The 15,548-nt window shown below is 31.7% G+C and overlaps 4 protein-coding genes across 22 annotated transcripts in view; 1 reads left to right on the top strand and 3 right to left on the bottom strand.

The window, feature by feature from the left end:
• Per (period circadian regulator) overlaps window positions 1-3,354 on the bottom strand; it is a 42,802-nt gene extending 39,448 nt beyond the window's left edge. For 7 of the 14 annotated variants that reach the window (XM_076307657.1, XM_076307663.1, XM_076307662.1 and 4 more), the window contains exon 1: window positions 2,885-3,352. In XM_076307657.1, the coding sequence (XP_076163772.1) occupies window positions 2,885-2,967 (83 nt within the window). In that variant the 5' untranslated portion in view covers window positions 2,968-3,352. Of the gene's footprint in view, window positions 1-2,884 lie in introns of all 14 variants that reach the window. The other 7 variants (XM_076307669.1, XM_076307660.1, XM_076307659.1 and 4 more) reach the window with 2 other exon arrangements.
• A 317-nt stretch (window positions 3,355-3,671) lies between these two features.
• Window positions 3,672-8,030, bottom strand: LOC143144971 (RNA-binding protein 45). 5 transcript variants are annotated; one of them, XR_012991562.1, is made up of 6 exons: window positions 7,477-8,030; window positions 7,181-7,295; window positions 5,993-7,088; window positions 5,730-5,860; window positions 5,194-5,580; window positions 3,672-3,971 (listed from the first exon to the last, which is right to left on the bottom strand). XR_012991562.1 is itself a non-coding variant. In XM_076307883.1 (6 exons), exons 1-5 carry the CDS (start codon window positions 7,673-7,675, stop codon window positions 5,747-5,749), a joined length of 1,446 nt encoding a protein of 481 aa, XP_076163998.1. In that variant the 5' UTR covers window positions 7,676-7,802; the 3' UTR covers window positions 4,075-5,580; window positions 5,730-5,746. The 5 variants fall into 5 exon arrangements, 4 of the variants coding, with proteins under 4 accessions (XP_076163996.1, XP_076163998.1, XP_076163997.1 ...); XM_076307883.1 differs by lacking the exon at window positions 3,672-3,971 and having other exon boundaries at window positions 4,075-5,580; window positions 5,993-6,219; window positions 6,298-7,088; window positions 7,477-7,802; XM_076307882.1 differs by lacking the exon at window positions 3,672-3,971 and having other exon boundaries at window positions 4,075-5,580; window positions 5,993-6,225; window positions 6,298-7,088; window positions 7,477-7,786.
• A 567-nt stretch (window positions 8,031-8,597) lies between these two features.
• On the bottom strand, window positions 8,598-11,043 carry Pgd (phosphogluconate dehydrogenase). The gene is made up of 5 exons (XM_076307884.1): window positions 10,883-11,043; window positions 10,377-10,600; window positions 9,936-10,180; window positions 9,230-9,855; window positions 8,598-9,140 (listed from the first exon to the last, which is right to left on the bottom strand). The coding sequence occupies exons 1-5, from the start codon at window positions 10,891-10,893 to the stop codon at window positions 8,798-8,800; spliced, it is 1,449 nt and encodes a 482-aa protein (XP_076163999.1). The 5' UTR covers window positions 10,894-11,043; the 3' UTR covers window positions 8,598-8,797.
• Window positions 11,044-11,766: 723 nt separating this feature from the next.
• Window positions 11,767-15,217, top strand: Arl5 (ADP-ribosylation factor-like 5). 2 transcript variants are annotated; one of them, XM_076308075.1, is made up of 4 exons: window positions 11,767-12,179; window positions 12,868-13,312; window positions 13,387-13,481; window positions 14,336-15,217. In XM_076308075.1, the coding sequence occupies exons 1-3, from the start codon at window positions 12,134-12,136 to the stop codon at window positions 13,433-13,435; spliced, it is 540 nt and encodes a 179-aa protein (XP_076164190.1). In that variant the 5' UTR covers window positions 11,767-12,133; the 3' UTR covers window positions 13,436-13,481; window positions 14,336-15,217. The 2 variants fall into 2 exon arrangements, with proteins under 2 accessions (XP_076164190.1, XP_076164189.1); XM_076308074.1 differs by having other exon boundaries at window positions 11,774-12,179; window positions 13,387-15,217.
• Window positions 15,218-15,548: the final 331 nt, after the last annotated feature.

The following is a 15,548-nucleotide window of genomic DNA, read 5'->3' on the forward strand; positions in this document are numbered from 1 at the left end:
AATACTTTTTACGGATTAACTATTGGAAGAATTTGCAAGTTAAACGTACTTTTTACGGATTAATCATTATCGATGGAAAATTTGTAAATTACACGTACTTTCCACGAGTTAACCAATTTCGTGGAGGAATTTGAAAGTTATACGCAGTTTTTACAGATGAACTATTTTCGAGGAGGAATTTGAAAAATGAAACGTACTTTAAGGATTAACGATAAAACATTTGCAAATTACGCGTACTTTCTACGGGTTAACTGTTACCGAAGAAGAATTGTTTAATTACAAACGTCGAATTTTTCCACCATCAGCGAACGACCCTTTTCGAACAAAAAAGGACAACCGGTTTAAATTATTTCGTTTACAAAATTGTAAGAGAGATTGGAGAGACCATCCGTATTCCGTAATATCTTAAAAACAAAATGGTTGGAAACAATAATTCGTATAGGGAAGGGAGGAACGAATGTCGACCTGGAACAACGAAGCATTGATACATAACAATGGTGAATAACACAAATTATAATTAGTCCCTTTCATATGGCACGATATTATTAAAGACAATAGGACAGGACTTTACGATATCATAATTATAGATAGGAGGAACAATAGATGTTTTACGAAGATGCTCAAAATGGATCCCCATTCTTCTTCATCTAATCGGAAATGTTTCCTCTGTTAATGTTTATTGTAGAACACAAAACATTTTCCCTTGTATTGTAGATCGTATATATTACTTGTAGATACATCCCCGTTCATGATTATCGAACCAAATACGGTTCTCATTTGTAAATGTCGCGATTCTTTCGACAATAAGACTCCACGGTTGCGATCTTATTTATATTACTTTCAAGGATTGAAACCATCGTTTCGTGCAAAAAGATTTTCAATTTTTCCCATTGCTGAGGTGACGTAACACCTTAAACCTTTGAGCTCGAAGTTTCTTTATCAGAACCTGGTACACCTTGACCAAACACTTCGTACCAAAAGTAAAAATAAATCGTACAGTTACTTTAGAACGTCTCTCGTTTATTTCGATACCTGGCGTGTTTCTAAATCAACGTATTATTGGATTCTTCCGAAAGTAATTTCGTTTTCCAAAACGGAGAATGCATAATTTAATAAAATGTTTACGCGCTCTAAAAAAATCGTGTTTCATTTTCACCAAAAAAAAAAACGAAATGACTTCCTGAACAACCCAATACATCTCAAGACAACGCTTAAGAAATACCCACGTACTGATTTATAATACGCGAGAAATTCTTACGTATTATCCGGACACGATACGTCGATCTCTAGAAAAATGATATTAAATCAAAATGGCGATTAAGAGTCGCCCATCGATTACAAATAGTTAATATTTCGTTCCAACAGGTACACGCGCAACGGTTACGTATATTTCTTTTACCGTAAAATACGTTTGATAAAAGTATCAAACCGGCCTGGTTGAGAACCATCTTCGAATGTTGGGGCGAGAAATAACGTGCGATCTAGATCGCTCAATTGGTAGAGCAATCGTCCAGAAAATGAGATTGCTTCGACACCTCGATCGACCGGTTTCTTCTCTTCGTCGGAAATTTATCAAATCGGTAACAAAGTAACCAATTTTTGCCCGACGAGAACCACATTGGTGTAGAAAAAATAATGTATAAAAAGAAATTGTACACGCGACAATAAGTATGTATATATATATATATATATATATGTATAAAATACAATCGGAGGTTTTTCAAATCAAATAGATACGAAACAGTTACGAAACTTGGCGAAACCTTTCGTAAGGTTTCGGGTCGCGATGAAAAGTCGGAAAACTTGTGGCATATCGATACGTCGCGACGCGTTTTTCCATCGTACGAAACGATCTTTACCAACCGTCGATGATCACGGATTTCGTAAACGTTCGATCGAGAGTTGCTCGATTAATTTCGCGCGTCCATTACGCGTGGTAAACATTAAGCAGAAACGCGATGGGGAATAGAGATAAACACGTACGCGAGTGATTCGATCAAGTTGCAATAATGGAACGAGAGTTAAAAATAGAATTATTTATCGGGTGAAAATCTAGGCAGAAATTTGCATCTCGATCGAGCCGCGAGATCGTTCCGTATTTGCTCCACGCGGTGTTAAAAATAGCAACATAATTAGCATTCGCGATCAATTTCTCGGCTCCACCTACTCTGCAAAAGCAATCGCTGTGTGTGATCTAACATAACGCTCGTTAAACGTTCGTATTGTAGATAACCCGGGATGCGCGTAATCGAACGAAAACGTGTCAACGAAGCATCCAAGTGGGATCTACGGGACCGTTTAAAAATTTCGGTTGTTGCATACGACGTTGACCATGGTGAATATTTATTTTCGAGTCTTATACTTTGTATTTGTTTTCTTTTTGTGCGAACAAAACGATCGTTACAATTACAACGCAGATACGAATATGGATCTCGAAGAACGACAGATTCGCGATAAATGCTCTCAGCTTGCTTCTATCGTCCTGGTTTCTCCAATCGTCGTATCTTAACTCAATGAAGATGGATTTTTAAAATTCGATATAATTTGATTTTTAGTATTTGTCTAAAATCGGAAACGTGAAACGGTGACTAGTTCGAAATATCTCGATTCCTGTGGAAACAGCGCCCGATAAAGGTGAATTACCAAAGTAGAATTTCGTTGAAAAAATAAAAAAAAGAAAAAAACATACCTCTTCACATTCACCGGTAGTCGTTTGCACAAAATATCGTGTCAGCGAGTGACACGAATCTATCGATCGGGATCAATGTTGCGCGAATATCCCAATTCGAAATCGAAGGCGGTAATTTCAAATTGATATGTCCGTATTCGGAAGAGGGTTCGACGATTGTTGATAATAAACAAGATAAGTAAGCTCGATACGCACCTTCGTTGCGACTGACAATTGCTGCAGGTATTGGAATATCCGGAATCCGACACCTTGGCATTTTCGGTGGATACCTCTTCCATTGTTCACTTCCCGGAGTAGTGTTTCTTTGAAACGATATCCGTTAGGTCACAAGCACTGCTGCTAAATTAAATGAACTCGATGTTCACGCGACATTTCTATAGCTTATGGTGTTAATTGGAGTGATTAAAACCGATTGGGAAAATCGTGGCGGTAGACGGTCCACAATACCACGAAGAACGGAGTTTAAAATGTCTCGTATTCACCGTTGACAATAATTCGAAATTCAAAGTGATAACACCACCTGATTGAATATACTAAAACAATATTGTCGAAAAAAACAGACGTTCTCACTTTATTCCTTGATTCACAACAAATATAAACACACTATGCTGCGCTCCAGTCGACGATATCTATGAGGACTGAAACCGCACCGAACATCGTATATCTTTCGCGCGTAGCGACTGTTCCGCATCACACAGCACGTTTGGTAACACGTGAGTGCTACCCCCTCTATTTCTCTGTTAACCTATATCGATGCAAAACGTGCCCCACTTAATACCTCTCGAACGATGAACGCGATTAAAATAGTCTCCTCCCCACAACTTCGCGTTGGTATTCCAGTGCAAAAATTTACTGGCGCGAAAATTCTACTTTACGCACAGTTGTGACACCTATTGGCTAGTAACTTGTTCGGTACATCCTCGAAATTGTTTAACGCCTATAAACGGCATGTAAAAACCAGAAAGGATTGTAACATAATGTATGGCTTTTATATAAAGATAGATTTATTGTACACATTTTATGAAAATATAAAAGAAATCTTCAAAAATTAATAAATTATAAATATCGTGTACTTTGGAAGCACGCTATTAAAAAAATCATGTACAAATACAACTGTTTCCTAATTAATGTAACATGTTTAGTCTAGTAATAAAAAAGAGAAACAATATAAAATTATAATTTATTATTCGTATCTTATACGTCTGATATACATAATATCAGAAATATCTTACTCTGCTATATCACAGTCATCAGGTACACATCTTTGAATCCTTCAGGTATCCTGCAAGTGAAAAGAAAATGCATGTCAGGTTAGTGAGTAATATATGTACGAAGCAGGACACTCTGTTCAGTGTAAAAAAAAAAAAAATAAGTGAAAGTCAGTGTGAGGTTTTGAATACTTAATGTGTATTTAATATCATCAAACAAGTCAGTTACAGTCTCCTAAAACATCATTGCGTATGGTCATTAAGTAAAACAGTCTAACACACGTACAAAAGTGTCCATCATAAAACGTTTATGTTGTGCGTCAATCATTGGTGTTTGACACGAAGTTGTGATTATGGACGTAATATTAATTGCCTATGAAAACGTATCTGGATCACATTCGACCTATTTGTAGAAAATAACATGCTGATATATTTTAATGCAAATATATCTATACACGTGAACATATACGAAGCGAAGTATTTCCAAAACAAGATGTACTCGCATCTAGTTTGAATATTTGGTAATTTACTTCTCCTGCTAAGACTTATAGTCATCAATTTCTTATGGACTAATTTTACGTCTATAAAAGGATATAATACAATATTATATCCAGCATGATTTACAATCATCTTGTACGATCAAAAAAATTATTGCATGTATCCCGTGATAAAATATAGAGAATAAACTTCTGAACTTCAATTTTAAAACTAATATATACGTAATTTCAACGTACATAGACATTTTTTTTAAAAAACAGTCCGCGTTATTCATATTTTCATGAAAATATTAGTCTATGTTAATAATTTTTAATTGGGTCCACAAAGCATCGAGAAATAAAAATGCTTTGGAGAATATATCTTGTTTTGGAATAAACTCTATGAGATTTATTGTTATCACGATTCACTATCGCGAAAATATTCCTTGAGATATATACAAGAAATAAATTACTTTACGTTTTCTTCCATGTTTAGTATAGCTAATAAAAGAATAGTACAGAACTATTAAATATAAATTATAAACGAAAGTTGGTTTTACTAACTCTAAAGCACAGGTTGTGTTTTAAAGCCTGCGCGAATAGTTAAAAATAATGTTGTAATTAATTATAATTACTAATGTTTCTTTCGCAAATGAGAACATAAGTTTTTGGGAAATAATTTCATCTTCCGTTTCTTCCTTAAATCTTCTCATTTCTCTCATTCTATAGAGAATATATCTTTTTCAGGAATTTAGCGGGAAAAACTTTCATCTGAATATGATTTTGATATAAAAGTATAGATATATAGAAATCCTCTTACCTCTGCCTAATACCTGTAGTATATTAATATAACAACAGTGAACGCCTCAAGTATATTGCGTCGTATAACTTCCTTATGCTAAAGGAAGAAGTTTCAAATTTAACTAGTTTTGTGTGTTCTATATATTCTTAAATTGAATCTTTAAGATCACTTTTCGCACAGGCCTCTTAAAATAATAAAATCAGGAAGTCAGGTGTATGTGTAACGATATGTAAGGATAAAGTAAAGTATCGTTAAAGTTTCAGTAACGTTGAAATCGCGAACGTAAGCGATAGTTAAAAGTAGGTAGTTGGAGTAGTTTCCTTGGATGCGGGCCCGACGTGGTCAAGTGAGTCTTAAAATTCGTCTCTTTTATTGCGTGCGTCCAGCTTGTGTATACCAGTCAGTCTGTGAAGACAAATAGAAAAATTACATTTTCTCCTGTTTTCCGAGTAAGGTAACCGTCAGTTACAACGTCAGGGTGTTAATATTTAAATGCTTCTCCCTTTCTCTCCTCACTTTCTTTCTCTTTGCCATGGGCTCAGCGATGTACTTACGAGGTATACAAAAAAATTTAATTTTCATCTTCATCCATTCGTAGCCGTTTTCTACGATCTTCCCCGACATTACGCTCTTCTGCTTCTAGCACTTTCAGTCGAGAACCACAAATTTCTTGTCCATGCAAAACCTACCATAAAAATTTACCATTTTACGATTTAACTGATTTCTTAAATATATTTTCCGTTTAGAAATCTTCATTATTAGAAGTATAACTTGAAAAATGGTTCAAACATTTGCAATAAAATTTTACGAAACATACCTCAATTGCTTCGTTCGCGCTTTCCACAGTAGCATACTTTGCATAACCACAATTTTTCCCTGGCAGCATATAAACGTCTATGAGGTTTCCAAATCTGCAGAAAGCATCCTTCATAGCATATATAGGTGGTACAGGAGGCCCACATACAATGAAACACCTTTTAGCAACATCCGCATCTATACTAGCCATTGGTTGGGCAGGTGGTAACTTAACACACATTGAATGTTCTAAACCTAATTTCGTAAAAACATAATTATACGATAAAATAAGTATTATCACAATGCACAGATAAAATAAACTCTCACTCGGTGCAGTTAGTCCTGCAGCTTGAATTAAAGATGTAGCTTGAGCAATTGTTTCTGCCAAATGTGCCAAATCTGTTCTAGCATTAGCCAATCCACCTGTAGAACTTCCAGGTTTTATAACATTTTTTGGAGGTACGCTTGATAAATCTGGTTTAACGATCATCCTGTGACCAGGAGGATATTCAAAACCATGAAATTTTTCTCTTGCATAAGCTGCTGCACTGGGATTCGAGTATACTACAACTGCCTGACCTCTTGGCATTCTATATCTGACATCATTATTCAAATGACAATAATCCAAACCAGGTACAATATCAAACAGTTTCCATAATTGATCTTGATTTAATGCTGGATGAGCAATAACTTGTAAATGTGTATATCCTTCGGAATTAGGATAATTTGTAGCAATTTCTAAACTAATACTGCTCTTTCCAAAATTAGATGAACTATAACCTCCGCCAATGCTATCATAATGAGAGGATAGTCCATTATTATACTTTATATCAATATGTTCAGGTTTTGGTTTTTTTGGTTCTGCAAATACAGCTCTATATTTCCTATCGCATTCTTCAAATGCTCTTGCAGCACTAGATACTTTTTTAAATTTCACATAACCAAAACCTTTTGATTCATTTGTGTTTCTATCTTTGACCACAGTTGCATATTCAATAGGTCCAAATTTAGAAAATTCTTGTTGAAGTTCATTGTCAGTCATAGATTTAGGTAATACACAAAACAGACGAACCCATCTTTCTTCTTCGTTCGTTTCCCTAACAGAGCCCTGATCTCGACTACAAGAAATACATATATTCACACATCAACAAACAAATGCAATACATATTAATGCTCAAAAAACACTTTAAACTAATAGTTGGCATCTTACTTTGAAGCAATCATTACTTTGATAGGTCTCCCAACTGAACCCAACATTTTTCCATTCATTTCTTCAAGAGCAAAAGCTGCCTCTGATGTTTTTGAAAACTTAATGTACGTGACGCCTATACAAACAATACAAATAACTTTATAAATATTTCAAATTATGTATAAGAAATACGTGAATGGCATAGGGCCACAAAAGGAATATACCGATAAACGTAGATATATACAAAAGAACGTGTAAATTGAATTAAAAAACGGAGTAAAAAAATTATTGATTTGTCTTTAGACACAAGAAATTACCTTTATTTTCGCCTGTATTCCGGTCTTTAACCACCCAAATATCTTCGATCTTTCCAAATTTTTCAAAAGCTTTCCTGAGGTCATCTTCTTCTAAACTTTTGTGGCATATTACAAACAATCGCGAATTCGGTGGATCATCATTTTTCGATCGTAAATCCGTTTGCGAATAATACGAATCCCTTTCCCTGTGGTCAGCCATTTTGCAAATGAACGCTGCAGAGACTAAAGTCGCCCGTCTACGGTCAGTGAAGCCGACGCGTTTCAGGGACGGCTTAAAAGGAGCTCCATGCTATCAATTTTCAAATGTTATTTTTTCTTAGATTTACTTTACATGAAAACAAATCGTAACAATTTTACTTATATTCCTAATATATTTAAAAATTTGTTTTCATGTAGGGCAAGAAACTTCTTTCGAAGTCTTATACAACTGTAACCGGTTTTATAATAAATCGATTCCTTTGTTATCTTATAATAGTCGTACATTAATAATTTTATAGTATTAGTATATTAATTAATTTTACTCGCGTATTTATAAAAACAAAAACGATATTTCATAACGTAGGTTACACGTATTTCTTAATTTTCTGAAGTTTTATTTAACATTGGTGACTCATGGTGCAAAATTATTTTTACTTAGATTTCTATTTTAGTCGATGCAGGTACTATTGTAAGTTTGTGCGTTGTTTCTTCGTTGGATCGTGTTAATAAAAACTAGATTTCATACATTTTATTGTTACATAAAACAAAGTATTTAAGCGTATAAATATGTATATATCAAAGTTTTATTACTTGAAAGTATGATATGATAATAATGACAAAAGATAAGTTAGGTTAATTAATTTCGCATTGATTTCACGTGTTACTCAGCAATTTAACGAGTCACGCTCTATTATTTTCTCGCAGTAACTTTCTTACGTGAAATAAAGATATAAGCAATGTATACAAATATTGATATGTATTGGTATTTTGTGTAAAAATACTTTTCTTATTAAATCTACCATTCTTGTCATCTATTACATATTGATTTTCATTTAATAGAATTGGCAAGTAAAAAAATATAAAAGATAGTGAACCAATAATTCAAAAAGTATTACTTTTCCTTTCTATACATTAAAATAGAATGATGATATATATGTATATATATAGAAATATATTTAATACATATTTTCTATAAACAGTTTCTCCAACAGTTTTTCACAACAATTTATACATTATGATGTATAACATATATTAAAATATCTATCAACCCAAGCAGGAACCTTATTATCGTATGATATATACATTCTCTTATAAAATGTTACAAAAAATATCTTAATGCTTTTTATGCATCATATGTGGAGGCAGAGACATTACCACCATGTCCTGTCCAATTTGTGTGTACAAATTTTCCCTCTTGACCGAGTAATTCATATGTATGAGCTCCAAAGTAATCCCGTTGCGCTTGAAGTAAATTTGCTGGTAGTCGAGCAGTTCTATAACCATCGTAAAAAGCTAGAGCAGTTGACAAAGCAGGAGTTGGTATACCCAGTGATACAGCAGTAGACACTACTATCCTAGCACTAGCTTGACATTCCTTCATTGCATTAGCAAAGAAATCATCAAGCAGTAGATTGGAAAGTTTTGGATTTTTGTCAAAAGCTGCTTTTATATTTCCCAAGAAGGCACTGAAAGTTAAAATTAGTTTTCATGAAATATTATCGAAAGAATGATTATTCTAATAGTTCTAAAATTTAATAAAATTCTTTTAATGTACCTTCTTATAATACATCCTCCTCTCCACATAAGAGCTATACCACCATAATTCAAATTCCACTTGTGAATTTTAGCAGCTTCTCGCAGTAACATAAATCCTTGTGCATAGGAAATAATTTTGGATACATAAAGTGCATTCTTTAAATGCACTAAAAACTGTTTTTTATCTCCTTCATATACAGTATCGGGACCATTCAATATGGTACTTGCTTCTATCCTCTCGCTTTGCAAAGCAGAAAGGCATCTAGCAAAGACTGATTCGCCAATTAGCGTTACAGGAACACCATAATCTAAGGCAGCAATGGCTGTCCATTTTCCAGTTCCTTTCTGGCCAGCAGTATCTCTAATTCGCTCAAGCAAGAAACCTTTACCATCCTTATATTTGAGAATATCTCGAGTGATCTCAATTAAGAAAGAATCCAGTTCTCCTTTATTCCATTCATCAAAGACATTACTCATTTCTTCTGGATTAAGTTTCAGACCATTTCGCAGAATGTGGTATGCTTCGCAAATAAGTTGCATGTCACCATATTCAATACCATTGTGTACCATTTTCACAAAGTGTCCAGCACCTGTTTCCCCAACCCAATCGCAACAAGGTTCTCCATTGGATTTTGCAGATATTGACTACAAAATAAATATTTTATCAGTTTAGGATTTAATACATCTGACTTATAAATTTGTTGAATCGATTATATTTTAAGCACCTGAAAGATGTGTTTAATATGCGGCCAAGCTTTTGGATTTCCACCTGGCATCAAAGATGGTCCGTATCTAGCACCGTCTTCACCTCCACTAACTCCACTACCGACAAATAGAATCCCTTTGTTTTCTAAATCTTTGGTTCTCCTTTCAGTATCTTGATATTCAGAATTACCACCATCAATTATGATATCACCAGGAGATAATAAAGGTACCAATTGTTCAATAAATGCATCCACAGCAGGACCAGCTATCAAAACAATATATAATTATTCTTATTGTATAAAAAAAAATTTTTAGACTACATTAATCGTTCACAATTTTATACATTATCAATAATTATGTACCTATATCTTATCATTTGGAAACTTCAGATATAAGATTTAAAAAGAAGTCCATTGCAAGGTCAAATTTGTATGTATTATAATACATTAATAGTAGCTTACCTTTAACTAGAAGCATTACTCTTCTAGGTGATTTTAATTTCAGTACCATCTCTTTTAATGAATATGCACCAATTACTTTTGTGCCTTTTGCTTCATTTTCTAGAAAAGATTTGACTTTATCTGTTGTACGATTATATGCACAAACAACAAATCCATGATCATTCATATTTAGAATTAAATTTTGGCCCATGACGGCTAAGCCAATAAGGGCAATATCTGCAACTCTAAAAGACAGTAAATTTTAAATAAAATTAAATGTGAAATATAAATATATATTTTAATAAAAAAAATAAAATACTATAAAATGCAAGAAATTATACAAGAAAAATTTCATAAACTACTTCTAATATGTTGAATTTCTACCTTATAAATCAATGTAAATGTATATATATTTAATTTAACTTAAAAAAAAAAATATGAAATAAATTTGACCAACAGTATAACTTTTAAATTCTTCACATATATTTAATTTAAACTTTAATGAAAATAATTAAAAAATTACTTACGGTTTGCTCATTTTAATAAATAGTAAATGCGGTTAGAATGGAATATAATTTGTCCTCTTTAGCGTAATATGAAAGAGCAACAAGTGGCCGAACGTTTTTCCTAAAGAGATCGAAAGTGAACATTCTCAAGTAGCTTCGGCATCAGCCGACGTCTCGCTAGCCAATCGCGACGCACCCAAGGTCAGCATGGAGTCAATATATATGTACACTACTACTGTATCAAAATTTCATAACTTCACTACCACAGAAATATACTTTAAAACACGTATGCGTTATACAATGATTAACACAAATTTAAATTATTACATATTCTGTTATACAATCTTTATGAAACTTTTATACGTATATTAATTTCTGCTTTTTATTATCATAATCATTGAAATAGAAAATAGCGTGAAAAGCCTATACTACAATTTTGGAAGATTTAATTAATTTAATAGAAATTTATTGTTCTTTGTAAAGAATTGAAATTTTAAATTTATATTATTTTATTTTATTTTATGTAGTGCGAACTCTTTTTCAAATAAAAGAATTATAAAGTAGGTTAAATAAATGTTTACACTGAAATTAACTTTTGTAATATTTGATACTGTAATTTATTCCAATGTCAATATTACATAAAGGCTAGAATTTACTAATTATAAATATTTATTGCAGCATAAACGTAATAATAAGATTGAGAATACATATCTAAATAGCTTTTCCTTTTTGTATTAAAAAAACCAAAGATGTATAATGATTCAGCAAAATCGATTAGGTAATTTGAATCTTATAGAATGCACTAACGATTTTAAAAGAAAACATAATTTTACGCGCGCTAAGCCAGAAACTCTTTGCCTCCAATCAGTGTATCCACATACAAGACTGACGTCACTTTCAAGTGTTGCCGAAAAATGATTGGACCGATCAGACATATGGATGTTTTAATTGGAAACGCAACATGTCGCGATTTACTTGATTAGATTAGGGAAGGTCCTCGTATATTTCTTTCACTTTAGTGTTATACTTAGTGAATTTTCAGCAGTTTGCAATAATTCTTAAGTATAGTTTTTACGTTGCAATGCATCAATAATGATGCTAATTTCTCGGAAATACATTGAGAAAAAACTTCATGGAAAGGTGAACATAACCCTACGACAATGAGATGTCCCATTTCTGAAACTAAATACATTCTTTTTATCGAGAATAAGACTGTACAGTGATACGACGAAATAAATAATAGCGCCTGAGTTGTTTAGTGCTTTGACCAATATGGGACTACTCTTCGCGAAATTGTGGAGTTTTTTTGGCAATGAAGGTAAATTCAGTACAATGCATTAACAGTATTGTATTATAATTATTCTACTGCTTTGTTCTTTAATATATAAGTAATATTATTGCAATGTATTGGTGTTTAATAATATATGGAAGTTATACAAATTTATTTAACTCTTTAAATATGTATAAACACGATCTATATATTTGTTGTTGTTCATCTTTATAAAATATCTAAAAAAATGGTCCATAAATCCTATAAAACGTTTCTGTCAAATATGACTTATTATATACAATGGAATTAATGTTAAATTTAATGTAGATTATATTATATTGATTTAATGATTACCACTTTGTAAAGTGTATGGCTTGAAAAAAAGAGACAGTGAAGTGAAAGTCTATTTGAATCATTGAGATGTTTATATAATATTTATAATAGAAAATTTAAAATAAACATGTATACTTATAATACTACTGTTGTAAATATTTCAAACAATGAAATTAAAACTTATACTTATTATAATTGATGTCACAGTTTGCATGAAATATTTGATTACATTCTGTATTGTTCTACTTTAAACATATGTTAACATATGTTTCCTTGGTTACTTTTTATATATTGTTCTGTGTGATTTGTTTATAATACAAAATAATTATTTACGTAATATATTTAAATTTGTGTAAACTTGTGTAAATTATTCAATAATTATGACTGATATTGTATCTTTCAGAACATAAAATAGTTATGGTAGGTTTGGATAATGCTGGTAAGACAACTATATTATACCAGTTCCTAATGAACGAAGTTGTTCATACATCGCCAACTATTGGATCCAATGTTGAAGAAGTAGTTTGGAAAAATATCCACTTTATAATGTGGGATTTAGGTGGACAGCAAAGTCTACGAGCTGCATGGTCCACTTATTATACTAATACTGAGTTTATAATCATGGTTATAGATAGTACAGATAGAGAAAGACTTGGTGTAATAAGAGAAGAATTGTACTCAATGCTAAATCATGAAGAATTAAGTAAAGCCAATGTCTTAGTGTATGCTAATAAGCAAGATTTAAAAGGAAGCATGACAGCTGCTGAAATTTCTAGACAATTGGATTTGACATCAATTAAAAAACATCAATGGCACATACAAAGTTGTTGTGCACTTACAGGAGAGGGGTAAGTATAGAACACAGTTTTATAATATCAATAATTTATAAAAGAAAATAATTTAATTATTTGTAATATTTTAGTCTCTATCAAGGCCTTGAATGGATCGTTGGACGCTTAAAGAAGACATGACGTACATTATGAGGAATCATTTTGAATGTAATAAGATATCTAAAATGTAAAGTATTTGTTCATTGTAAGTTACTGTGCCACTTTAACGATTGTACAAATGAAACGAGAATGATTGATCATTTTCCAAATGGTACACTAGCTTCATGCATAACTTAAAGCATAACTGCATATGTTGATTACAATTTTTGCTGCAGACATTTAACGTATCAAATGGTGGACGGGTAAATTTTGTCTTGTCTTTTAATGTGATATGGAAGTATAATGGCAAATGATTGTATCTATAATATAAGATTAAAATAATGTTTTAACTATTCTCTACGTAAAAGATATTTAAAAAAATCATGTTATAAAAGGAATGGAAAAGATTTAAAATGCCAGAAGTCTTTTATGGAGGGTATTGTTCTAATAAGGGAAATATGTATAATAAACATTTTTTTTATCCGTGTAAAAAAGTACGTATATTATGAACATTTTACAGCAGGACTGCCAAATTGAATGTATTACCTACAGGTATATCTTACTACTTTTAACTACAAATGCATTTAAATTACAATCTAAGAAGTATCAAATATTTTTGATTCAGTAACAAATTTTAATGAAAATTCTGCATGCACGTGTGAAAAATATAGAATTTAATCTTGATCCCGTCCACCTATGTTTATAGTAAGAGAAGAATAGATAATTTATTGGTTTCATTTGATCGATATGCGGACAGATATTATTTGGCCTGTGCGATTTCCAAAACTATACCTATGTACATAGTTTTTTATACTCCGCATTAATAGTAAACAATTGTAAAAAGTGAAATCCGATTTAGCATCAATTAAACCACATGTTTTTTAAATTTCTGTATGAGAGTTTAAATATTTCTTAATGCTTGATATTGCAAATATCTTCTAGGACTTTGTGGCTAGGTTATTCAACCGATCTAATTAGACGCTAAAAAGCAGACTATTTACTGCTCTGTGATATGTGGATTCAACACTGAGACGGTTGTTTGTTGGGAACATTGACTCTGCATTCTATAGGAAAAGAATAACAATGCATTAGAAAGTGTGCTTTACATACTTATGAAGAAATTATTTTGTTGTAAAAAAAAAACTGATCGTCTCATTGTAAATATTACGAATCTTTTTAACGTTTCATCTATAACTATTCAATTTACAGCTGCCTCGTTTATTTTATTTACTTCATAATTATAACGGCTATTTTTTGTGTAGCTAGAAATACTCCAGTATTTAATATCTATTGAAACTTAACATATTAATAGCATATGCAAAAGATCATTATAGAAATTGTTAAGATCATTGTATGAAAGATAAATGCCGTCTAAAGCCAGAGTGAGATATTACATTTAAAGTTTCGTAAAAATAAACAGTAGTTTTCTCATATTGAGAAACAAAGCAATTAATTGTCTTATATATGATACAATACTGCAAATTATATACAATATTATTATATATTTTCGTTAATAGTTTTTGTTATATAACAATTTTGAAATATGTAGTACAAGTTACAGGTTGTTTTATTTTACCGAGGGATGTAGCACACAGTGGTACACTGTGGTACACTTGTGCACATTTAAGTTTTACGAATGGCTCAATTTCAATTTTAAGTTAAAAATTGAGAAAAATGTTTGCTTGTAATCGTATCGATGATTGTTAATCAATTTGTGTAATATAAATCGAATTATTGCGAACAAGGTTGTTAATTAACTAAGGACTAAAATTAATGTAAAATAAATTTACCAAATTTTCTTTTGCAGGAAATAGGCAAAAATCCATGTATTGTAATTTCTTTAAGACACAGTTTCCTATTTCCTTTGATTATTTTTTGTTTCTCGACATTTTGTATTGTTAAATCTCGTTAACTACAAACTCGGTGTAATAATATGGAATTATGATAAAAATTATATACATGCTCCATTAGTTAGTTATTTCGTACAAAAGTGTCATGAAATTTTTCAATTTTTGTAATGAAATCTTTTAAATTACAATAAATATATTTTATTGTATTTTGTTTTCTTCTTCGATATTAATATAATAAATACTAAACAGTTTTCATTGATTCTTTATGTAAGTGCTTTTGTAAAAAAGTAACTACTGGGCCGAGT

Source organism: Ptiloglossa arizonensis, chromosome 3, assembly GCF_051014685.1.
Source record: "Ptiloglossa arizonensis isolate GNS036 chromosome 3, iyPtiAriz1_principal, whole genome shotgun sequence".
Classification (NCBI taxonomy): Eukaryota; Metazoa; Arthropoda; class Insecta; order Hymenoptera; family Colletidae; genus Ptiloglossa; species Ptiloglossa arizonensis.